General features: G+C 39.6%; 1 protein-coding gene across 6 annotated transcripts in view; it reads left to right on the forward strand.

Moving 5' to 3' along the window:
- KEL (Kell metallo-endopeptidase (Kell blood group)) overlaps positions 1-24,953 on the forward strand; it is a 28,733-nt gene extending 3,780 nt beyond the window's left edge. The window contains exons 1-19 of one of the 6 annotated variants that reach the window (XR_004238145.1): positions 2,158-2,419; positions 2,582-2,734; positions 7,831-7,972; positions 9,324-9,527; positions 10,117-10,241; positions 11,157-11,303; positions 11,539-11,601; positions 12,588-12,776; positions 13,171-13,316; positions 14,577-14,700; positions 15,199-15,309; positions 16,338-16,436; positions 16,986-17,063; positions 17,518-17,621; positions 18,489-18,599; positions 20,645-20,712; positions 20,946-21,103; positions 21,923-23,149; positions 23,269-24,953. Coding sequence is in view for 5 of the 6 variants with exons in the window: in XM_032098849.1 (XP_031954740.1) it covers positions 2,717-2,734; positions 7,831-7,972; positions 9,324-9,527; positions 10,117-10,241; positions 11,157-11,303; positions 11,539-11,601; positions 12,588-12,776; positions 13,171-13,316; positions 14,577-14,700; positions 15,199-15,309; positions 16,338-16,436; positions 16,986-17,063; positions 17,518-17,621; positions 18,489-18,599; positions 20,645-20,712; positions 20,946-21,103; positions 21,923-22,018; positions 23,269-23,445 (2,160 nt within the window). In the remaining variant the exon portion in view is untranslated. Of the gene's footprint in view, positions 1-2,157; positions 2,486-2,581; positions 2,735-7,830; positions 7,973-9,323; positions 9,528-10,116; positions 10,242-11,156; positions 11,304-11,538; positions 11,602-12,587; positions 12,777-13,170; positions 13,317-14,576; positions 14,701-15,198; positions 15,310-16,337; positions 16,437-16,985; positions 17,064-17,517; positions 17,622-18,488; positions 18,600-20,644; positions 20,713-20,945; positions 21,104-21,922; positions 23,150-23,268 lie in introns of those variants that run through there. The other 5 variants (XM_032098848.1, XM_032098847.1, XM_032098849.1 and 2 more) reach the window with 5 other exon arrangements.
- Positions 24,954-26,291: the final 1,338 nt, after the last annotated feature.

Here is a 26,291-nt window from a genome sequence, read left to right on the forward strand (position 1 = left end):
TGTCCTGCAGCACATAGCCTGAAAGAGATTTCCATATCCAATTGGTAATGTGGAATATGTAAGCTACGCTTCACCGCCTTATTGCTACCAGATGCAAATATGCTCTGTCCTTACCCCGATAGATTCACGAAACTCTGCTTGAAAACATATATAACTACAGTGTCTGAATTACTTCGCAACCATGGCTGATAACCATGGCCAAACAGATTTTTCTGAAGTGTGGATCATATCATTTAGGATAAAATATGTCTTATACCTGGATATCTCAGACTAAAATCACAGAGGCAGCATCTATGTGAAATAAATACACATTCTTTCTAAAGAAATACAGGAAATTCGGAATAAATAGAAGTTTTAACAGCTTAATTCTCCCCATAACAGCACAACTTTCCTACTGAATTATTTAACAAACTCAAACCCAAATGTCCACTACTCCTTCTGACACAGCAGAATTCTACTCAGGAGCATACTTTTCTAACAGTATCCAGAATCCAACAGTAGTGCCTGTTAGATCCAATATATAATGTTACTATGGTATGTAATGCCTTTGGGGGAGAAGTATCACCTCCACACTTGATCTTACAAGGCAGCTTTCTCAGCATCACAGCACCACTGAAACATGTACTAATTCAAAGAGCCATGCTCTTCACTGAGAGAGGAGTGCATTTCCTTTCCTGACACATTCCATGCACTCTTGCAATGAAGTTGTGATCCATCTGCTTTTCAGGAGGCGTCCTGATTAGTTTACAAGGTCTTGTAAAAATCATCCATACATGCACATTCTGTGTTTCTAGATAGCATGTGTGGCATAATTCATGCATTGTGGCAATATCAATGTAATTTTTTGCCAAATTATGTGGTAAACTTTCATTTAATCAAGAGGAGATGACAGTGCCTGTTTAAAAGATACTGGTATGTGAAACCACATTAACTGCAATCATATGCTTACAGCATATTGACAAAAGGCTTTTTTTGTCTTCTCAAGTGTCATTTTAAAAGTGAATACTTCAGCCAAGGTTTTATTACTTGCTTTAATTACATTATGTTCAAAATTATCATAACCATTTTATAACCAAAAAAGGCAATAAATTCCTTGCCCAAGCAAATTTTAAAACCTAGATAGTGCTCAAAGAGAAAAGAGAAGTGAAATTTGCTTCATTACATAAAGCTTGGGAGCTGTTAGATGCTGCAATTATGAAGGTAGAAGAGTTCAGATACAGTTAAGACAGATAAATAAACTGGATATTGTCATGAACAAATTTTTCCAGACAGTTTACAAAGGTATCTTCACTGTAAGATCTTACTTGTGGCTAACAAAAGACTGTCTTGTTACTTTCATTAAGTCAAATCTCAACCAATTTATGTGAGAAGTATTTGCAAAACAGATCCTGATGTTAAGCTGAAGGGAAGTGACACACTGCAAGGAAGGAAAGGTCGGTAGGGATCTTTTTGTCAGCATGCAAGGACTTTTTTTACTGTATTTAGAGCTGTTTGGTAAATATAGAAATACACAGTTACCAGTAACCCGAATGCTAAAAACAGCTGGGAGTAAGTAACTGGTTTCAGCTGTATAAGAAATCTGTTGTGATGGTGGAGGGTTAAGAAATTATGCAAGCAGTACAGAAATAGGGAAAAAATCAGGTTGATGGGAGCTCTGAACAACTGAGCAGATACCAAATTATCTTCAGACTAGTGAACCAAGATATCATACTCCCCTCAGAGACCAGCAAGATGGGGAGTGAACAGTTCCATCCTGGTATTCTGCTTGTTTCAAGCACTTTGGAAGCTGACACCAAGCTAGTCCCCACCATCTCTCTCAGCTCACAGCTGCCACTTGAGAAGGTCTCAAATCCCAACATCCACTACTCAGTTTTTAATGTGCCAGAGAAGTGAGCCAGGTTCCCAGTCCTCAAAGCAGAGAAACCTCCCTCCCAAATCTTCTCACTGTGCCTCCTTAAATAAGCAAAGACACACAGGCTGGCCATCACCTGAGAAACAATGAATAACTGTAAATAGAATAAGTAATTAATGATTTTTTTTTTTAATGCCTCTTAATGGGAAAGAGAAAGAGTCAGGTGGTGTTCACCCCTCGAATGGACACTAGGGTGCAGATGAGAGAGAGAGAGCAAGAAGCAAGTCAGCACCCTGGCTTTTCTTGTGGGAGGAGGAGCGCTGGGATCTGTACCCCACACTATCTAGCAATAGGCAGAAGCCTCCGGGCCCCAGAGCAGCAGCAGGTTGAAACAGGCTAGTGGCAGGGAGAATATCAGACCAAAACAGGCTTGTTGGGTGGGCAGGATAGTGAGGCTGCTGGAGAGAAGAGAAACAGCAAATAGCTGAGAAGAGGCAGAGGGAGATAGAGAATCACATACTTCTGTTCAAAAAGATTTCGGTGGAGCTCCAAGAGACAGAAGGGCAGGTGGGTCACAGAGACACAGAAGGGGAAGAAAAATATTCTTTTATGAGGAGTAGAGGTGTTAAGAAGGTGGGCGGAGAGTTGCAGAAACACTATTTCCCTCCCTCCCATTTTCTCTAAGGGTGTTTTTCTCAGAGCTTTTCCTTTCTCTTCTCCTCCCCACAGCAAACAGCCAAGCTGGGAAGACGAGATTGTCTCTGAACTTCGCTAAGTGTGTGGGCCCAGAAGACTGATAGCAACCAAGTAAACAGAGTTCACAACTGTGGTAGCCGCAGGAGCAACGCCTGCTCAGTGACAAGGATGAGCAGTCTTCCACAGGTAAGGAAATGGGTCTGTCTTGCAGTCTGCTCAGGGACCTTCATTGCTCACCTCTCTTTTCCTTCCCCTTTCATAGCTACACTGCTTATTGCCTTGGAGGACCGCGGTAGTTGAGTTTTTGACTCAGTTTGTATCCAGAAAGGTCTTGTCTGGGTCTCAGAATTAATGATGTGGGATATGGTGCCATGATTTAGGGGTTCTTGCCCTTCCTGTTAGTCACCATAATGGCTGTTCTGAGGACTGTTTGAAGCACCGAACAACAAGTAATAATAGTAATAGTAAAAGTATTAGTAGTAGTAATAATGAAAACAACAACAACAATAAAAATAATGACATCTTTTATTCTATCTCCATTTTTTCAGCAGGGTATTATAAGAAAGTACTTACACAGAAACGTGCAGTTCCCCTCCCCCCCCCCCAAATAACTGTGGATAAGCAAGGCATAGTTTTTGGAATGTGAGAATGACATGGTGAGCCTAATTGCTTCCCATGAAGCATGGTATCCTTTTTCTGCTTTGATGTCTTATATAAACAGCTAGCAAAGCCTTAATTGCATATGTACAGACAAATTGCACTGAACTGTTAGCTCAAGGTTGCTAAAAAGTACAGAACATTCAAGGGCAACAGAGATAAGTGTTCTATGTTACTAAGTAATACAAACACAGAAACTTGTATGTGTTGTTACATTGAGATCTGTTCAGTGTGACTGTTGCTGTAATGCAAACGGTCACTTATCTTTATCTTGTCTGCATTTTTACAGCTGAAGAATTTGAAGAAATGCTTGTTTTGTATATCTATTCCCAAATATCTGTGTGATGAAGATCAGACCATAATCATAATTTTAGTCGTTGGCCATAGTTTTGGTCTACAATTTTAGTATTCCAGAATATAATTCAGCAATCTTTCTGTCTCATATTTCATGTGAGCAGGTACTCTATTTCAAACATAGGCTAAAATATTTCTCAAATGACATTTAATGGGCTCAATTTATGTGCTTAAATAATTTGCTGACAAAAGATAAATTTAAGAAAATGAAGGTTTTTGTGGTATTGGGGCATTAGTCTGAAAATATGTCATCCATGTGAGCAGTGTGATAAACACAATTTGGGTAACAGCCAAAGTCGATAATTCATTAATAATCTACTGGCTGAAAAATAATACCTTTAAATTTTCTGGTAAATAGTTATGAAAAATAACTCAAATTCTCTCTGCCTTTGATCTCTTTATTTTAATTTACTTTATTTTCATGAAAGCTAGATGCTTTTTTTTCTGTAATACACTAAACATTGTGAAAATGCAAGGTGAGGAAGAATTAGGCAGAGTAACTTCAATCTCACTTCAGAACTCAGGAACGGCTCACAAACAGAAAGAAGGAGATGCTGAAGGAAAATCAAATTCTTTGGCTGGTTTAGTTGTATCAAACAGTTCTTACTTTAGTGATAACAGTACTTGTCATGATTCTGCTATCCTAAGTCATGCTCACATTTGAATCAGACAATACATAGAGTACATTAATTTAAAATCATAATTTTATAATTATAATTATGTTTATAATTATTAATGTTTCTAATTTACAAAAATTAAAATTAATCTTTTAACGATTTTACAGCCACTTGTTTTTACTTAGCTACAGTGAGGCCATTTAAATTTGAGCTTTTGCACATGCTTAAAAACATGAAAGAACAGAAGCTGTACTGGAAATTGCATTCATCTTTATGCAAATACTGATTATTCTTCTCATCCATAAGTGAGGCCTATAAGGAAAAGCCCTGTCAGAGATTGAAGTATTTTTATCCTTTTCCACTGTCTTGTTCAACCCATTCACTTGTATCTTTATATGGAGCATGGTGGATGAAGCAACCAGGTCTCAAAACATACCACAATAAAGTGCTGCTGCTTCCTGTAAGCTATGTAATGTTCCTGCAGCCTGTGCCCTGGAAGTGTTGGTATGCCACCTCTGGTTCCATCTAGTTCAATCCACACTCCTGCCTTGGCCAAGAATCACTCACTTAGGAAGGGGTCTGTATTTCAGTGCGTATGAACCACTTAATCCAGTGTGGCATAAAAGTGAAGTTCATTCTGGATAAAGAGTCTGATGGGGATTTTGCTCAGGTCACCATCTGTATAAGAGTATTGAAAGAGCAGGTATTTGTGTGTCTAGATTTGTTTCAGCTGTTGTCATGAAAAAGACATAAAGGAGAACTAAATATGACTGCCCTCCTCTTTTTTCTCTGTTTATGTAGGTCCACTGTTTCTCTCAAACCCAGTTACAGAGGCAAGATTAGAAAGACATTTATTATGGAAGGTGAAGTGTTTGAAGAACGCCTTTTATGCTTATGGTTCACATAACACCGGCCATAATCCAGTTTCTAAGTACAGGTCCACAGCCCATTTCCACTCCCCTGTCATTTCGTTTGTGCTATGTTATTATTTTGGGCATGCTGCTCTCAGCCAGGTACTTCTCTAGTTGTTTCGCAATGGAGACTTAGGGGGGCAGTGCTGTTTCTCTTAGAGATTTTTAAAAATCTGTTATGTGATGCATTTTGCATTTCAAAATAAACATAATGTATGGGCCTGAAATAGAACTACTGTTAAGCAGAAATTCATAAGAAATTGCATCAACAGTCTTGAAATACCAATTTCTTGTTAGCATCTCCACAGCCATGCCTTTTATTACTCAAAAGAGAGAAACAGGTGTCCTCTGATAACATGAAACCAAATAATTGCAAAATTACTATTATTTCATGGTAGGAATAGGCTGGATTTTCAGTGTGAAAAACAAGGTCTGTTGCAACAGAGAAGTCTGGAGAATTGTGAATGTAAATCATGAATCATTCACTCTTCCTAAATGGTGAGACATGAAGGCTTGCATGCCAAAGAATAGTTTTTCTATTTCCTTTATCAGCTAAGCTAATTTTCTTTCACTCACTTCCCTACCATACTGTTAAGTTGTGACACTTACTCTCTTACTCCAGGACTCAAACAAGTGTTTTGCTACAGGGGCTTATGAAAGGAATTTCTTCCTTTGTAGTTTGTACACTGTACCTTGCCAGTATGATCATGTTCTGTATCTAGTACCTTCTAATGTCAGGAGTCACTTGTAAGTACTTGCTCTCCATTTAGTTATTCTGTATCCTGCTGAAGAAGTTAGGAGAATAGGATTTATACAAGAAAAGCAGTTAGGCATTCAACTCTTGTTAGCAATTTCCAGGAGCTGAGTAAGCTTTTGAGAAGCTTTTATTCAAGATTGAATAAAATGCACATTTGAAAGATTATAAAATTATGAGGTCTGTTTTTCTATTGCTTATTTTTGTTTTCTGTTCTGTTAATGTTTTTGTGCAGAAGTTGTACCGTAGTATATTAGTCCAGATGATTAACAGCAGACTCCTTCATTTCCTTAATGTTCCCTTAGGTGAAAGGGTATATACTGTGATGTACTTAATTCCTGTAAGATTTTGCTCCATTTCTTGTGATTTTTGTTGAGATCCATGTTTCCGTGTTTTGTGGCAAAGAACATAGATACTGAGTGTGGTGACAAATGCGGTTTAGCTACTGCATGTAAGGGAGCATGAGAAGAGAGATGACAGTCCGCAACCTGAGAGTCATGACTAGGCAGGCAAGAAGCAATGCCTCAAAAAGCATGGGGTGCACGCCAGTATGGGTGTAAGGCAGGCCTGGTGACAGTGCCCAGGGTCAACCAAGAGTGTAGATTGCCAGGCAAGTCCCTTGTGAGGAGACAGGTTCCAGGTCAAACCTGCAGAATCAAGTCTGTAGGTTATGGTCAGGACCCAGATCAGTGGCATGCCTGTCCAGATGAAGGCATGGCTGCCATTGCAGCAGAGCTCAGATGGAGACTGCACAGGAGAAAGGCCAAGTGAAGAAGGGGCATGTTCATTAAGGCTGCCTCTTGCTTTGCCTCAAAGAGTTCCAAGGCCTGACAAGGTTTCTCAAACAGATTTCTTGTATCAGAGGACCAGGATAGAACAGGGAGCTAAACTTGAGCCTGTGGGGACAGTACAGGACAGGCCCTGACGCTGACATGTAGGACTCTCCCAGTAGCACTTCCATCAGCTTTCACAGCTATGAGATTTTCTCCTTGCTACAGCTGAGGTTTTCCATTATCTTCTGGGGTATTTTCCCTCCTTCTGCCTCCCCTTTCTCACTGTTTATTCTTATTTAGTCATTCCACTTTTCATTTTTTTCAGTTCTTTCCCTTTCTTTATATATTACCAGCATGCATTCACATGTCTGTTCTTTTGTAAACTGCTGTTCTCCAGTCTTATGTACGTCAAAGTATGCAGAAGGAGTGAACACCCAGAGAAAATGTCATCTCCTATAACTATATCCAGGTAGATGCTAGGGGTGTATCCTATGATAGTCATCTAGCTTCCTTTGCAGTCAACAGAGAAAAGGACAAATAACTCTGGAGAATGCTTCAGCTCATGCTAAAACAGATATCTAAAACAGAAGGTGTACTCATTAGGTGCCTAGGCTGTTCCACTGACTAAAAAGACACACCTAGATTATGAACAAAACTAAATTAGAGTGAGATAAGACCTCTCTGTATATAAGATCTTCTCAGTGATTTACAGCTTACTCCAGTTTGTAGAACAGAACAAATCTTTTCTCTCACTTGAACTGGACTTGAGGGCTTAGGATGCAGTATTTTATTTCTTCAGGAGAGATCTGAAATTAGTGCTCAGGTTGCCAGACTGTAGCAGTATAAAGAACCACCAGTCCTAGCCATCCTGTTACTAGTTTTATAGATGCAAAAAGGCTTTGATATATTCAGGAAGTACATGCAAGGTGATTCCATAAAACAGAATGAAACATGGAGGGACAAATCTCCTCATAGCAAGCTGGATTTTCAATGCATAATTCATAACACTGTGCAACAGTTATAGCTTGAAAAGAAAGGGAAATGAGGAAGTGAGAAAGCCCCTGGGAATACAGTCATGTAGATGACTTGGATGACTATTGCGTTTTGGCAGTAGTCCTGTGAGTGATTTTCTAGTAGATTAGGTGGGAGATGGAGTATATTATCAGTGCTAACCTTAATATGAATTTTTCTTTCTTAATTTTTTCTGTCTCTTCAGACCTGTGACCAGGAGCTGAGAACAGGTGCAAAGAAAGAACGATGCCTTCAGGGGAAAAGCGTACTTCTGTGTGCACTTCTTCTCAGTACTCTCCTTGGGTTTACATTGCTTATCACCTACCTCATGATGACTTGTGCTCTAGGTATAATATGAGATACCCTTTTCTATTCTTCCTCATCCACCCCATTTTAAGACCCCTTTATCTCTTACCTGCCTCCACTGTTTTAAGCTTAACATCAGTATTAAGAACCAGACTTTCAGAATCTCCAGGAATCATAACACTTTTTGTCAAAAAGGTACATTTTTCTACCTCTTCCTTGGGTCACAGTGGGGAGAGATCCTCCACATCTGTTCTCCTCTGCCTGCCATTTAATATGCCTGAGCCCAGTTTAGAGGGAGAGCAGCGTTTTATTGTCTTGCACCTCATCAGTGTGTTCTGCTCTGTCTATAGTCAGGAAACAGAACTGAATCTGACACTTGGAGCTCCTCCTCTGCACTTTTATCTCTGACTTAAGTTTAGTCCTGGTTTTCTAGTACAGATCAGTGCAGTCATAGAGTAAAAGAAGTTATAGTTTCTTGCTAATGGAGAAGCTGTGAGTATAGACCAGAAACATTAATTTACCTTCCAAATTTGCTAAAGAACTATCTGCAGAATGGTCCATGTCAATGTCTGTGCATATAGAAAGCTCAATACTGAAGGTGCATTTATATTGGTGGATACAGGTATTCCCTGCTCCAAAATAAGCACTGTTAACTCTTTGCCTAGCTTTTTTCTTTAGCTCTTGTTATGTGTTGGAGACAGTTCACTTCAGAGACCAAGGAAAAACTGTTAGTTTAGATCTAGTCCATTTCTACTCTGCCTACCTTCTCCCATGTCAACTTTGAAACCATAGTATGGGAAGTCTCACCTTGATTTACAAGTGGATTATTTCAGTAAATAATGGATCTGATCTGATGTTGATATAAGATACTGAACTAAAATGAGAACATATACCTGGTGATTTGCAGCAGTTAAGAAAAAGAGAGTTATAGATCGAAGCAAGATATTCTAGAAAGTCCTTGTCCTCTTTTGGCAAATGTCATTGCTGAGAAATGTTTCCCATGCTTGAAAAAAAGTTGTTTTAATCTTATGTCATTACTTTCACTGGGCTATGTCCTTCCCTTTCATCACGTGTTGACACCATCAGTTGTTTCTTGTTTATCATGTGGCCAAATTTGGCTGATCCAGGGGAAGGACACTGAAAATGCAAAATAATCCAACTTGTGGCTGCCTAGATAGTACAAACAGAGGACAATCTCCCTGGGAAGTGAAAGAGAAAACACACTTCATCCATATTCAGCAATACCTTACAAGGAATTCAACACTGCATGCAGAGGAGCTTGTACCAAAAAAAAGTCTTTTGGGGTAAATGTCCCCTAAAAGTGTTTTGTTCAGAGTTGCTCTCACTTTCCGCTGTCACTTCTCAGTTCTCTCTTATTTACCTCCTCTTCAGGATCCTGTGATGCTGAGTCAGATCTTGGTCTATTGGAAAGACTTCTGAATTCTAGGAATGACACTGTAAACCCCTGTGAGAACTTCTACAAATATGCCTGTGGCAGATGGGAAGGCAAACAGTCAAGCAGAATCAGAGAAGAATCACTAAATGTATTTGATGTGTTGTTGGAAGAAAACCTGTTGATCCTGAAAAGGCTTTTAGGTAGGGACAGATGATTGGTGTGTTACCTTCGGCATCTGCCTCGGTCAGAGCTGACAATAGTAGTAACTGAGAGCACAATCATTCCTAACAGGGACTGAGTCCCCTCTCTTTGTTCTTCTATCATTACAGGCACAGATTTGTTTTTGAGCATGTCATATTACAGTAGCTGCATTTTAAACATTTTAATTCCCCTTGCCAAGTGTAACAGATGAAAGTCACGCTTTAAAATTCTGACAGCAACCCAAACCATTTTCCTGTTGCCTTGTCAAAGTAGGCCATTATTGCTCTGCTAGTCTGAAAGTGCACTCTGATGATGTGTCCTGTCTCTGTGGGGGACTGAAGCCTAGATATGCACCATCTTCCTGTTGTACTCCTGCTTCCATGCAAAGAAACTCACATATTTGGTCTCAGGAAGAGTCATGGCGCTAGAAGGTCCCTTGCTTTGAGTCACTGTGGGAAATGTGGATGTATTTATTAAAATGTTCTGGATCAAAGTACAGTATTTTCTTAAAACCGTTCTCTGCTCTAATACTGTCCCAACTTCTTTTTTAACTTATTTTTAAATTTTAAATCTACTTTTTTTCTTCAGAAAGTCCACAGTTTGGGATAAGAGGCTCAGCCAAGGAGAAAGCAATGAAATTTTATCGTTCCTGCATGGATACTGAACGAATAGAATCCCAAGGAGCTCAGACGTTGAAGGACCTCCTAAATCAGGTGAATGTTTGTGCTATTTCCTCTCCCTCAGGAAGAGAATTCCTGCACGGAGAAGGAAAATGGGCAGTTAGGGTCATACAGTCCTACATGATGTAATTTTTCTAGAATCTGACCCTAGTCATGGTTCACAGCACAACTTCTAAGTGATAAATCCTGTAGCTTTAAATGCTGTTTCAAGAACTGATTTTCTGACATCAGGTACTTGAATCTTTCCTCATGACCTTATGTATTACTTAAGGATGGCAAAAAAACCAATACTGCAAAGAGGGATCATGTTTAATCTCAGAAATTCAGTTCAATATTCAGGGAACACCTGGAATGGATGAAATTTTTGTGTCTAAAATTAGATGATCATTCAGTAGTCAAGGCTTCCAAGAGAGCTTGTTTAAAGGAGAAAATCCTTCTCTTTCCATTCTGGGAGATTCCTCTCAATGCCAAGGGGAGCTGCACATTCTTCCTTCCGACAAAGAGCATTTAGGCCCTGTGTCAAAAGAGGATGCAGAACCTTCCAGCAGGAGGAACAGTGACTACAGGCCCACCTATGAATCTGCTTGTCAGGGAGGTGGGACCTTTAATCGCTGATCCCTGTTTGTCCTTCTGAATGGCTTCAGAAAAATGAGACCTATTTCCTGTCTCCTGCTTACCCAGTATTTTTTCCTGCACACTTTACTCTGTTGCTAATTACAATTCCTTTTCCTTGTGTCATTTTGCAGTTCATTGCTTTGCTTAGGGGAAAGTGTCAGGTCATTTTAAAGCCAGCAGCATATGTAGAACACTTCATGAGTTTCCCCTGGTGCTTTTTGCTCTGTTGCTTCTCAGTTATCATAATGACTAAGCTTATAGGTGTAAAAGAAAAAAAATTAAATACAGATCCAACCCGTTTTTCTCACCTGCAGCATTTTTGTCTCTCTCTAGGTTGGTGGATGGCATAACACAGGTGTGGGGGAAACAAAAGATTTTAATGAAACTCTTCAGATTCTCATGGGCAGATACAGCACCTTCCCATTTTTTAGAGTCCTTGTGGGACCTAGTCCGTTTGACCCCAAGACCAATATTATTCAGGTGAGTATGCTAAAGAAAGAGCATTATCAAGGAAGCCCTGTGAGTAAAGAGTCAGACCAAGGCTTGCTCAAGTTAAGCCTTTGTTCTTCTCTGAAGAATTTACAAACATTTTCCAAAAGTAAAAGCAAGTTAATAACATTTCAAATTCCATGATAATTTTTGATTACCAAAATATCCTCACATTTCCATTCTTTCTGAAAATAATAATAAGTTTTTCCTTTACTCCTTTTTGCAGATTGACCATCCTGAGTTTGAGATTCCACTTGAGAGTGAATTCAAAGAGAAAAATTATCTTAAGGTAACATATCAGAGCCTGAAGCTCTGATATAGCTATTTGATGCAGGGATCTCCTTGAATTACCTCCTGGTTCAGAGTGGTCTGTTTCCATGGGTTATGGTCAGTGACCTCTGAAAATGCATCCAGATGGAATTCTTTACAAAACTCTACTTTTCCAAAGGATAGATTGTAAAATGTAGCCCATTTTAGATCCCAAGTTGAAAACTTCTAGTGTAGAAACAGAATGTTATAATTATAATTTTAATTTCTACTTGCTAAGTAATCTGAATCTGGGCTTCATTTTAGCTTTTGCCTTGCCTGAATGTTTTTTAAAAGATGTTTTTGTCCAAAATAAGGCTTTATAACAAAATTTGTGTGTTGTAGGGAGGGATAGCTAGCATTTTAAGGCATATTTTAAAAAGTTTGAATATAAGTTGAGGGAACAATAAACAACTTTGATCTTGGGACATTGCAACAAAATAAACCCTGTCATTTCTCCAAATTCATATAAACTGAGTTATTTCAGTTTCTTGTTCTGAGCTTTTCAGAAAAGTCCTCAATAAAACCCCTGAGCCAGCATAAACATTACTCTGAAACCTCATGAAGATAGAAACAAGAAGTTGACATTTTCTCTCCATTGAAAAGCTGGCTCATTATATCACTGAATTTCTCTCCTTTGACTCCAGAGATGGCAGGCCTATATCTCTAAAATTATTCAAGTATTTGAAGTAATTGTGAGCTGTAATTGTGAAGTAATTGTGAGAAAAAATAATCTTTTGGGAATTCAGTGTTCCTCACTGAGAGAGGAACTGTACTTGGCAAGGTGTATTCCACATGAATAATTACATAAGGATGTTGCAGAAAGAAGACAGTTTTAGGAATGGGGCGGGCCTGCAGTAGCTTTCAAAGATTGAAGTTTATACGGTCAAGATGGATGGATGGATGGATGGATGGAGTGACTAATTTTCAGTCATGTATCTTCCACTGGTCACATATTCTGTATTGCAGGTTCTCCGTGTGTATCTTTCATATTTGGAGAAACTGGGGGTCCTACTTGGAGGGACAGAGGATGATCCCACTGATTCCTTTTCCAAGACCTTGTCCTTCATCTCTAACCTCCAGCGAGTTGTCACCCCACTGCAGAAAAGACAGCAGAGGGGGATGCTGTTCTTTCGCACTACCATTAGGGAGCTACAGGTATCTGTGCCTTAGAATTTGAGCAACACAATTACACGTGACATTCATGTCTTCATTCTGAAGATCCAGATGAAAAGAGATATCAGACACTCTTATTACATGCCATTGTCTTGCAAATTACACTTGGAGCCTGTTGAGCTTTAAATAACCCTTTAACTTACGGTCTTTAACTGACAATCAGGATTTTTTCAGGCCCACAACTCTCTCCCCTCCCCGGCGCTAATTCCCTTTCAAAAAAGTCAATTCCCCTCTTCAAGATACACATTATAAAAACAATTTAACTTGTCAAAAGTATCTCTTAACAGTATTACGATGACTATCCTAGTTTTCCTGTTATTTCTTGTGAGCGAGTTTAGATTCATAATTCAGCATGTAAGTTTTGTTTTGCTTGCAGGAAAAGGCACCTGCTATTGACTGGCTGGCATGTCTCCAGGCTGTCTTCCATCCTATGCCAATGAACCTCTCTCAGCCAATTGCAGTGCATGACATGGATTACTTAAGAGAAATGTCACAGCTCATCAAGAAATGGCACGAGGGAAGGTAGGAGTCGATAGCTATGATTGCTCATGCCCCAAGAAATATTTACTTCAAATACTATAGGTTTAATAGGTCTGTCTTAGAGGCTGCTAAATCCAATAGTCTAACAATTGCAAGACTGCTGTGGCTTTATATCCACAGGTTTGGCCAGTGCTATGGCTTAGCATATATTCCCAATAGGCTTGCATATGCATGTACCATGTCTGAACACACATATAAAATAATATATTTATGTGTGTCACACAGAGAGGGAACACAGTGTATTGACTGGCACCCATCCACCCATAGCACTCATACAAACATGAACCCAGACTAATCCTATTCCTCAGCTCCAGCTGATCAGGATTGCTCAATACTAGTGAAATATGTGTGCACACACATGATACGGCTCACTCCAATAGCTGGTCTTAGGTATTCAGTCTGTCACGAAGCTGGCCAAGATCTCCTGGTGTCCACTTGGATATATCACACGGAATATATGAGTCTTGCATGGAATATATGAGAAACTTGCAAGCAACCCTTGCAACTTTGGTTGCTGGTACTCTGGTGTCTTCCTGTTACAAACACTCCTATCAGGTCTTTTCAGTAGCTGGTCCAAACCACTAGTATTTCCAATAGCCAGCTCTCAGACTCCTGCTCTCTCCAGAAGCCAGCTGGATCCAAAGTTCCTCCACTAGTCTCAGGCTCGTTGTCTCTCCAGCATCCAGTTCCATCCCCACACACAGTGAGTAGAATGTTACTTAACAACAGCATTTAATAAGATAGGATGTATCCTGGTGACCATGTGCAGAGCTCAATCAGACAGACGCCCTGGCAAGCACAAGTTTATGCTCAACCATCCCTTTCTACCACCTTTCCTCTCCTTTTTCCCACATATATTCTCCCAATCCACTATGATCCTTTCCTTTCCCTGCCTTTGGTCCTTCCTGTAAACATGCCATCATAAATCTTACAGAATCCCACAGACCTCTCATAATATTCTCTAAGTTTCACCCAGTCCTAAAAGTTATCCTTCTCCAACTTCCTGTAAAGAATCCTGTGCCCCAGCAGGCAGTTACCCTTTAAGTCTCCACAGTGTTTTGTGGAGTTTCTTTAGTAGACTCCTGTCAATCATCCTCCTTTGATAGCATCCAGGTGTATTCCATTCAGAGTTCTTTGTTGTCATTGTTCAGGTTCCTAGGATTTCTCTGCCTCAAGTTGCTCCTCTGATGCTTGCCTCACTTGTGTGTTTATGGTGACCAGCCTTCAATCTTCTGCCTACAGGGTCCCTCACATTTATATGATTGTTTGTCTGATTGGGAATCTCTCCCCAGCCCTTGACAGTCGATTCCAAGATGCACGCCTGGAGCTGTATAAGATCCTTTATGGAAAAATGGGATCTAGAATGGTGAGTCAGCCTTTTATCAGCTTCTTCAGCCTCCCTGACAGCTGAACACTGTAGGTCATACCTTCTGAATGTTCCCTTGATGCCTTAGATGAATGGAGTTTCTTAGATTTGGAGAGAAAAACTACTCTCCCCAAACCATTAAGTGCTTCTTTTTTCTCAAAAGAAATGTGGAAGTAGACATGACACACAAAAGTTTAGAGAGCTGAGTGTACTGTATCATGGAGTAGGAAAAATATATAGATGGTCATCTTTCTTCTATGGATTTTTCTCTGCTAACGTACAAATCTTCATCTTGAGGTAAGTGGAGTAGATCATAAGGAAATAAATGTTTTAGTAGAAATGTTTACTGAGGTAGCTTAAATAGAACTACATTACATATTCACTGCTGTCATTCTTAGTCAGCAGTGCATATGCTACCGACCACACATCTACATATCATTTTACTGATTTCCTAGTTCTTTGCCCTCACTCTCATGTGTCTCTACTTTGTTCCTACAGATGCTAGCTGAGCGCTGGAGGAAGTGCTTGACTGATACCAGCTCTTTCTTTGAGCCAGTTCTAGGGAAGATGATTGTGCAAGAAATTTTCCCTGAGCAGACCAAGAAATTTGTAGGTATTCATCACCTTAACCCCCAAGCAGAGCTCAGATTCACCTCTTTCTTTTTTTGACATGCCACCTTAAGACCACATCAAGGCAGCAAAATCATGTGTAGGTTTCCTGCCTCTTTATATATTCCTCTGCTTACGCAAGTTCCCTCCTTTTTTTGGAATATGTCAGAACAAGATATTGCTGTCATTCTAGAATGATCAATGCTAAATACCAGCTATTATCTTTGTCCCAACTGTTAGAAAAGTCATATGTGCAGTACCAATAGCTATGACAGCGGTACAAATGCATGCAATCTCTGTGTGCTCCCTGGAATAAGAGTTAGTTAACAGTTAGTTAACACTATTCATCACCAACATGATATATCTCAACAAGAACACTAAGCATTCAAATGAAAACATTCTGAATGGATCTACAGTAAAAAAGAACACCTGCCTGCAGTGTGGAAAAGATTTCTTTTTTTTCATCCTGTGATGGTCAGAGTTCCTTTCTCTTTTGAGGAAAGTTAGTGTAGCATCAGGTTTTGCAAACAGTTTGAAGTCTATAAGGTGGCAAGAGTAAATAACACCAAGAAAAGCTAATGGGAAAACCAAGACTACATGTAGTGAAGCATAAATTTTGATTAATAAAGCATAATTTTGAGAAGGATTAACTCAGATTGCCATAATTTTCAAAAGGGAGACACCAGCAAGAAATACTTGTGGATACTGAATTTTCATTTTGCTCATGAAGGGGTACAATTATTCATTATTGAATGAGAAGGAATTGTCTCCCTCTAAGTTACTGTGAGAGGCCAGATGAAAAGGTGTGTGGGAGAGAACAGTGAGCCCTGTGAGGAAAAACTGGATGCCAAATAACTTAAGCCTAAATCACTGTAGAAACTGAAATATTTTCTTTCATCACAAAAAGAAAGGAATTTTCCCTCAGTTATTCTGTGGTTGAATTGCTGGAACATGCGAAGATGGTAGCTAAGAGTGAGCAATGTTTTTGTGCAGTTGTGACCATGCCTTCTTTTTTTTATCCACGGCAGGCTGAGCAGATGTTCTCTGCCATCCAAGATGCCCTCTACGACCGCCTGGATCAGGTGGAGTGGATGGATGAACAGACTCGCCAAAATGCTAAAGCCTTGGTGCGTGCACAAGGCAGGAAGTACTGAGGCCTTCCTTTCCCTGAAGCCTTTGGAGAAGGAAGAGAAGAGACCTGCACCTTTATATATTCCTACCTGCTTCTACAGGCACACAATCTTAAATAGATGTCTTATTCATACTAAATATTGAAGGTGGTTTTGTAAGTGCCATAGGTACACATACACTGATGTGTAGGCATAGAGAGGCTCAGTTTTTGTTTGTCCACAGATACTCTGAATTAATTTTATTGAGATACAATTCAATTTTATACATCTAGTAAGGTTAAAAGCTAAAAAGCTGAATGGCAGAAGACAATACAAAGAAAAAGAATAGAACAACATTAGGCCTCAGGTCGTAGAATTGAGACAGCAGAGCACCAGGACAAGATATCTTCTTGAAACAGAGTAGCTGTCCTTTTAAAGAGCTGACTCACAGATCTTGCTTGCATTGGTTGGAAATAGCCTTTAAAAGGACTTGCAGAATGTAAAGCCTCCTATTGATCAAGTTTCTTTTTGTTTGTTTGTTTGTTTGTTTGTTTATTATTATTTTAGGTTTCCAAACTACAAGTGGAGATTGGTTATCCAGCTCACATACTCCAGACTGACAAAGTGAACCTGGAATACCAGAATGTGAGGCATATAATGTAAACATGCCTGCCTCATTACTGGCAGTTTACCTGTATCAGCTGCTATCTTGTCTGCTTACAAAAGAGGCTATGACCTCTGGAGCGCATTTCCTACTTATCATTTTTTGGGAACATATGGGGCCAGAGAACCTTAATCTGTTGCTTCTATGCTGTTGCCTATACTGTCTCCTATTTAGAGTGGCTGGCCTGATCGAAGTAATTTTTTACCTGTTTGTATGTTCTGTTTGGCCTTCAGATAACATTCCTGTCATATCTTAAATTGAAGGTCTTTAGAACTTGGAGAGAAAAAACCTACAAGTATCCCATTGGTTTCTCTTTTGATAAACCCTTTTTTGATCCATGGGACTTTTTTTTTCTAATTTTTTCTTTTTCTCAATTGTTCAATTCATTCCTTGCTTATGCCCTGTGACAGTCACATTCCCTGTCTTTTCCCTCAGTTGGAGATAAATGAAGACACTTTTTTCCTCAATGTGGTGGCTTGCTTGAAAATATTGAGGGAAAATTCCTACCTGAAGCTCCTTCAGCATCACCCGCAGGATAAGTAAGTAAGATAGTGATCTGAAAAATATAACAGAATCACATACTTATGAACCAACTGAGGTTGGAGATCAACCTGTTGGGATCACCTAGTCCAATCCTTCTCAAGGCAGGATCAACTAGCTCAGGTCACTCAGAACTGTGATAGCTGTATGTCTATAGCTCTCTTTTACTGTGGAAGAGGAGGAAGGGCAGGCGGGGGCCAGTGGGCAGAATTGGACTCAGTACTTCTGAATGTGGTTTCACCAGTTCTGAATGTTGCTGCAACTCTGCATTGCTGCATCCTGCTTTAAAAAAACCCTTGCATTTGGCAGCCTGTCCTACATTCAGCTTGAGCAATGCGACCAAAACACCCCATCATTGTGAAGAGACCACCAGACCCCTGAAAAAACCCCACTTTTTTTGACCATACACCCCTGATTAAGAGGGATAGCTGGTTCTCCTGGGCTTCACAACAAAGCAAACAGCAAAGCACTGTGATGACATGAATGCTGGTGGAGTCACCTCAAAGGCAGGACATAGGATGCTTCAGAAGGAAGGCAGCATTGACAGACGTGCTTTGGACCTAAGTCCTCCTGAAGAGTATTCTGTGCAGGACTTCACAGGAGGTTACTAATCCTAATTTACTTGTCAGGAAAATTGTGAGGGAGAATCTCTTTATGTCTATGAAAACTGAGCTATTAGTTCTGGCCATCTGTAAACAACTGAAGATTTATTTCAAACACCTGTAACTCTAGATAATGTGAATTTCATAATTTGCTGGTGCTGTGTGAACAGTTGAACTATTTTTGCAAGCCGGTGCAAGAAAGGATCAAAGTTTGAGATAAGGAGTTAATACATTCTCTAATTTCTCTTTTTATTTTGCTTCTAGCTGGCGTGTGCACCCCTGGAGTGTGCATTCATACTATTCAGTAAGGCACCACATGGTGGTCTTTCCAGCTGGAATGTTCCGCAGTCCGTTTTTCCACATGGAGTTTCCCAGGTATGGAGGGGCTTAAGAGGTTCAAGCTGAATGTAGTCCCTGGGCTGCACCATGGTTCCAGGAGGAATCTTAGTGGGTGGTCTGTCTTTAATCTGTTTTTCTTACTGCATCCCGGGGGGAAACCCAGCTTTTTCTAAAGCTTGATGAATTCTTGGAGTGAGTGATCGTTGACTCTGCTGAAGCAAAATCAGAATCTAGGTGAAACTAAACTAAGACAAAGATACTATTCCAGAGCAAAGAGGCAGAAGTCATGTGTAGGTTAACTGCAAAGAAGACATTTCACCTTTGCCCCTCATTTTCTAGATTCCAAGGATTCCTGAAATCTAACCCAGAGAAAACAGGAGCCTCACAGAGCAACTTCTTGTCAGAAGCCTTTTTCAAATGTATCACAGTTCTTCTCTCATTTTTTTTTAAGAAACCTTTTCTGCCAAGCAAATAGATGTTTCATTCTGAGTCTTCCCCTGCAATAATGACACTTCTCTAGATCATACTCCTCTGGTTGTGTTCTTTCATCACATGGAACAGATCTCTTAAGCAATATTTTTTCTGATAATAAAAGCACTTCAAGCAGTTGATTGTAAACATATCATTCAATGTCCTTTTTGCCTGATAGTGGATAGATACTTGTCCTAATACCATTGTACTGAAAGATAAGCTCACGTTGTGGCAAGAGGCTGAAGTTTGAAAGAAACATGTCTTAAGATTGCTTAAAAGTAATTATTTTCTCAGTAGTGATCTAGAAGTCACCAGTCCTTGCAGTATTTAATTAATTTATTATAGTATGAAGAAAAGGACATCTCAAAAGAATAGTAGAAAATAATTTTTTTTTCCAGTGGTATGGGCTGTCACTGTATTTTTCCTCTGTGAAAAATGTCTATGCCTTCTTATTCCTTTTGTATTCAGTGTTAGTAAAGTACATTCTTTTCACTGTCACCTCAGTTGAATAGACTGATAAGTAAAACTTAATCAGCTTTTGGTGAGTTGGTACAATGGCATTTTCTCAGATGATGCTCTGGAGTTTAAACTTTACTGGCAAAAGCTAATTCAGGTGACTATGAAGATAATTTTTAAAACAAGAACTCAGCAAAGCAGTACAATTGTTACAGTATCATAGAATCATAGAAATAATTGGGTTCGAAGGAACCTTTCTTTAAACATCATCTAGTTCCACCCCCCTGCCATGGGCAGGGACACCTTCCACTAGACCAGGTTGCTCAGAGCCGCATCAAACCTGGCCCTGAACACTTCCAGGGATGGGGCATCCACAACTTCTCTGAGTAACATTTATAAATTATCAGCTATAGAACTCTTACTGAGTTCCCAGTGATGAAGTAATGATCCAGTATGATAATTTCATGCTTCAGCTGTGTTAATCAGTGCACGGGAAGATAGAATGAGTCCATAATTTCATATAATGGAAATGCATTTTGAGTGTTCTCTTCCTTTTGAGAGTATCTGTAAATTCATTGCATAGAACCATAGAAATTCCATTTGGAAATAACTACTGGAGGTCTCTAGGACAACCTCATGCTTGTGGCAAGATTGCCAATGCTAGACCAGAGTAATTGCAGTCAAATCATCATAATTTTAATTTGCCTTGCCAGTTTTATGTATTCTTTCTCACTAGACAAAAGTTGCAAGATTGCTTCTCCAAACATCCTGCTTTTGTATGGTTACCATTGTAGCTGCTGTTTGTGCAGCATTTCAGACAGTAGAGGGTCAATAAGGACATACTTCAACAACAATACCTGTCATTACAGCTAATGAAGGCAGAATCTCATTCATAGACTCTTCATTGTTATGATGGCTTATTAGCTACAAATACTTTAAAATAAGCCCATAATACAATTTTAAGCATTGGTAGGATAATTTACACTTGTATTTGCACTTTTACACATCTGAGTGACAACACAATCAAAGTGTTTCTGTGGGGTCCCAGAGCAGAATGCTCCTGTGGAGCACACAGTCGTGCTCAGTGGCTATAAAGAATGCTCCTCTGCCCTCTTTTTCTTTCCAAAAGCACTCTTTTCATCTTTATTTTTCAGTGCTGTGAATTTTGGAGCCATCGGGGTCTTCATGGCACATGAAATTCTTCACTCATTCTATGGTTATGGTGGGTACTGGCTGTGGTGTCTTTATTTACTCTTCTAGGTCCCACTGGTACTTTCGCTTAGAGGATCTGAAATCCCAGTCCTTATATCAGTGTGTACATATATTATTGAGCTAGATGAACTTAAGGAAAACACATTCCAGTCCATGCTGGTTACTAGGAAGAATCAGTGATTAATGTGAGGAACACAGGTGAATGCCATAAATAGTTTTACTTCTAGGACTTTTCCCCCACAGTGTTGCCTGTGGACTGTCCTGCATGCAACAGGAGTGCACTACAAAGATCTACAGACTGCTTGGTTGAACACTATGAAAGCTACAGCTTTAATGTCAATGGCACCTTCACACTATTGGAGAATACAGCTGACACTGGAGGGCTCGCTGTCGCTTACCAGGTATTGTGGTTTTCTTACTTCTGGAATCTCATAGTCTCACTACATAACACACAAGATTGCCCTGCTGCTTCCCTCTCCCACATCCTTCTCCAGTTCCAGGTTTCTTACACCACCTGTGCCAGTGAAGCATGAGCCCAGCATGTCCTCTCTTAGTCCAGAGAGAGGTTCCTCACAAAGCTTTGCTCATAGTCTCTATATGTCCATGTAAGACAGCTTCTCTCCTTCACCACCTTTACTTCCCTGTTTATGTCATGCATACAAAGGCATGCTATTGTATATACGCTTATGTTATACTTGAGGAAGTAAGCTGAGACATGAAACAGAATTTTGTGTGGTGGTGAAATGACTATAACAATGTTTTCAGCAGTACTTTAGAGAGAATTTTTTGTTTCCTCATACAGTACTTTAGCAGTTTAACTGCTGAGGGTAGTGTGAGACCCCTAGGTCTAAGACGGTACTTGTTACATTTTTCATGAAGGACATTGGGAGGTAGAAATTCTTTAATCTATAGTCAAATATTTGTGATTTGTTTTGAAACTAATTTTCATTCTTTTATAGTACAATTACAACATCTTATGACAATGTGTGTGGTAGTATCGGTGTAGTAGCATCTGAAATGGTAAAGAAAGTAATTATATTGTTACTCTCCCACTTTAGATTTTTTAAGGGCATGGCCAGCAGCAGAAAGCCTCAGAGTGAGATAAAAAGTTGCTAATTTATTAAATATTTATCAAATTAATAGATTTCACTGACAGAAGACATGAGCTTGCAATACTGTCTAAAGGAAGCTTTATTATTATCCCTTTTATCTCTCCACAGGCCTATAAGAATTGGATGAAAAAGCACAAAGAAGAGAAGGATTTACCTAAAATTGGACTTTCACATGATCAACTTTTCTACCTCAGTTTTGCTCATGTAATGAATGCTAATCGTGTGTCTTTCTCACTCTCCATTTCTCCCACACTCTTTCTCAATATTCAATCACTTTTCTCCTTCTTCACAGAACTGGGAATGACCAATGATTCTGCGAGATCCAGAATCTTATTTAGAAGCTAAAATTCATATTTACAGCTCCTAACCTGTTATGGATCTCAAAGCTAACAAAAGACCTGTCTGCAAATATATATTTTACAAAGCACTGAAATCCACCACAATTAAGTCATAGCAGACCAACTGTGTCAGGGAAAGCAGGCTTCATAGCCAGCTTCTGACTACTTTCCTTTCTGTTGTGAGTAATCCTACACATGGAAAGAGAAACCTAACTGCAAAAGTAGTGTATCTGTCCATCCTTTCCTTCATTCACTTCTCTGTCATGGTGAACGGCTGGATGTCATGTCACGTCACTCTGAGTGACTGATAGTGAAAAAAAGAGTTCAAATGTTATTTAGAGCTGGAGAACTAGAAGTACACGCACACATAGTTTGTGGTTTTTGTGGGAATCTGCAGTAAGGATTTCTGCAAATTGTGGAGCTATGCGTAGCTGTGCTGTCAAGTTCCTCATGAGAGATGGTTGGATTTCTGTGCTCAAAAAATCACATCCTTGTAAGTCAGTGTAACTGCAAAGGGAAAAGTTTTGTGTGTTCATTAAGTCAGAGCAGTGTGTAAATAAACAGCTTATTGGGTCTTGGTGGCAAGATTTGCATTTCAGAGGCTGTCTGGCAGCTACTGCGTCATTTGTTGGTAAATAAAGACTGAAATAATGAGAATGAAGACTTGGATTGCCAGCTTAACACCAGAAAAGTCATATAATCCTCCCCCAAGTCTCTTGAGTAGTAATGGGATTTTGTGCAAGTGCTCCCCTTTGTTGATGAGCACTCATTGATTTCACTTAAGAAGCTGAATCTAGGCACTGAGACATCTTCACCACTATTTTAGATGGAGTCCAAGGTTGCATGAGCCTAGCCAGGGTGGCCTAAACTCTCTGTGTTCTGGACTATGAAGTATAGAAAAAGTGCAGATGGCTTGTCAGAGAGTGAAATGGGAACAGAGAAGTTTAAGGAAAGGGAAAACAATCAGAAGAAAGATCTGAACATTGTTGGCAGCCACGTAAGCATGTTTCCTTGTTTACTCCAGCACCCTCTGATGTGAGAGGCGTGAGAAGCCGTAAGTCTTGTTCACACGAGGACTTTCGGCCAAACTGACTTTTCTATTTTGCTTCCCTTCAGGCAATGTGTGGACATCAGGATCCAGAGAAACTCCAGTCTTCCCTGAACACAGATCCACATAGTCCCTTGCCACTTCGTGTGTCTGGGCCTGTCAGCAATAGCCAGGACTTTTCCAAGAGCTTCCAATGTCCCAGTGGATCCCCAATGAACCCAGAAAACAAATGTCGCATCTGGTAATGCACATGGAAAAGGAGGAAGAGAGATGTGATCCCAGGGAGAGGAAGGCCTGGCACATTAAAGTATGACCGTCTTCTCAGGGCCTCTAGGGTGACATGGTGCTCTTATTCACTCCTTTGGCTTCGTTTTCTTGTTATCCTTTCCTCAGCACTTGGTGGTAGGGAAATTCTTAAACTGATCTCGTAAGGAGGGGGTCTCCTCCAAGGCTCTCAGCTCTCTGTCCCAGATGTGTGACAATTCTCAGGGCAGCAAGGTGACTGGTCAGTTTCTAGTAGGCAACAGCTTGTGAGGAGTTGTGTACAGAAATACTGTTACATTGTTAGTCCCTCTGTTCAGTGCATTTACCTGTCTGCTCCAGCAGCCTCACTGTCATGTTGAAAGGGCAAGTCAACAACCTGGAGCTGTAAGACTTGTTTGTATCTTACAGTAGCTCTTGGGAAAATCCTGTGGGTTACCGGGCAAACCACACAGAACTTACAAGAGAGGGAAGAATTCTCTTCTGTTCTTTTGCTAATAAATGGAGACAGGTGCTAGGAAAGGCTCAGTGGCTACAATTTGTAGGCTGAAAGGTAAGTCACTTAATAATGAAGTTTACTGAAGGCCTTCTCTGCTCTGTTTTTGTTTCATCAGCAAAACTCAGACATAAGAGGAAAGAGGAAAGCATCCCCATTAATGGTAGGGGGATTGGGGAGCTGAGAACAGATTCTCTTTCCAACAAGACTCTTTTTTTTTAGTGTCTAGGGTTGAGGATATGGTAGAGGTTGCAGTGTGGGACAGTCACAGGGGTTTCTAGAAGTTTCTGAAGGTTGAACAACTAGAATTCCAAGAGCTTCTCTGGATCCTGAAGCTGGTTCTCTCCTTACATTTGTAAACATTTACCATCCAAGCAGAGGAGTAGAGCTGTTACAGGATTTTACTTTCTACTTGAAATTGAATTTTAGGTATTAATTTGCTTTAGAGCAAAAGCAGAGTAAGAAGCAACATGGTTTGGAGCAGAAGTGCCTAAAGTACATTCTTAAGAGCAGTGTAATAACTACATCTATTTCACATTCTCATAAATAGAAAATTTATACCAATGTTCTAAAATTTACCGACGTTAGTAATTATAAAAAAGACACCTTTTGCATACTCTTCAAACTGTTTTTGTTTATGGGAACATTTTTATTTTACTTATTATATTGACTGCCTGGGGATTGTTTGTGGAATGGGTGATGGCAAGTGGAAACATCCCTTATCAATGTAAGCATTGTAAAAATAACTGTGTTAATCCTTTTCAAGTACTGACAAACAGAGCAAAATGTTTTCCAAGAATGGACTGTTCAGAGATTTTGTTTTCATTAATTAACAAAAATACTAATAAACTGGTTGCTTCTGAGAAAAAAAAATTACTTTGATTGCAAACTCTCTATCATCAGGCCTGTTTCTTTTTTCTGTATTTGTACTGTTCACAACATGACCGGCACTGTTAGCTGAACTTCACAAGTAATAAATAAGAATACCTCAAAATAGTTTGACTTATTTACCATCATTATAAATAACAAATTTGGGCTCGTGCTTATTGTTACCATTTAAACAGAGTATGCTCTTCCTTCCCTTCACTCCTTCAATTGATTTTCTCCTAGCAGCATGTCCAGACAGTTTTTCTTTTAGATGCCAATAGCAAATAATGTTGCATAACACTTTGTGTGTAATGTAGACATTGTTTCAGTGTTCTGAGACTACTTGGCTTCTGTGTTTATAGTGTTTAGAAAAAGCAAAAGCTACTGACAGTATGCATTTTGAGGGGTCTATCTTGTTAAGTGTATGTGGAGGCACAGTTCCCTGGAATATGCTTTATTTTTTTCTTGTTCTTCCAATATATGTTGAATTTAATAATATTCCGTTTAAAAGACAGGTTCACCCCTGAAATTGGTGAGTTGAATCAGTTCTTTTTATTAACTATGACGTTTTTACACAAAGAAAATATGAGAAGTGCAAGCAGGGAAGTCTGGCTTAGAAAAAAGTACTGAGAATTTATTGTGTCTCTCAAGAAGAAAGGAAAACACTTTCAGTATGTGCACAGGGTCCTTGCCCTTATCTTCAGTGTTCTAGTTCAATTCCCTGGGATGTGGTTGGTGAAGATAAGCTGTATTGTCCAGTAGGTGATCATGAAACATAGGTAGATGTTCAAATTGTTATCATCCACGATCACAGAAATTATTTCATGCTCTATGTCATGCATAAAAAAAGGACAATCTCCAGGAGAAGAGCGAGATTCAAGAGTAAAACCTTCACTGCTGAATTGCTCCGTGTCTCTGAGTCCTCAGGCTGCACCATATCGATCACCTCCATTCCTTCCCCAGTTGAGGAGGCCACAAATGCCTCCTCCATTTCCTCCCAACCTGTAAATGAGGTAAAAAGGGAAAAACATAACCTTTCTTCTTGTTCACTTCTTTCATACTTGAATCCTTTTTACCTCTACTTCCCTCCTGCTTTTTACTCCCTGCTTTCTAAACTTTCAAACCCATTTCATCTTCACTGTATGTGCATTTCCTCCTTCAAAAGCAGCTTTTCATTCATACCTCTTTCCACTGTCTGCTTCCCTTGTCCTTTTCTTGTTTCTATGATTCTGATTTTGAAATCTTCCCTTTTAGAAATCACTTTTTCCTCATTCTCTCTTGCATCTTCATGTTTTTCTCCTTTCCTGTACTTTTCCATTACAAAAGTCACTCCAGGTTTTCATTTTATCTTTTCAGGGCCTTGACTATAGCAGTACACTGTAACAGCCCTTAAAAGCCTCAGCTGGAGCCTTTACCTGTATCCCATGCATCCAGGAGATGCATTTAAGCTTGGGTCTGGGTCTAAGA

Source organism: Corvus moneduloides, chromosome 2 (assembly GCF_009650955.1).
Source record: "Corvus moneduloides isolate bCorMon1 chromosome 2, bCorMon1.pri, whole genome shotgun sequence".
NCBI classification, from domain to species: domain Eukaryota; kingdom Metazoa; phylum Chordata; class Aves; order Passeriformes; family Corvidae; genus Corvus; species Corvus moneduloides.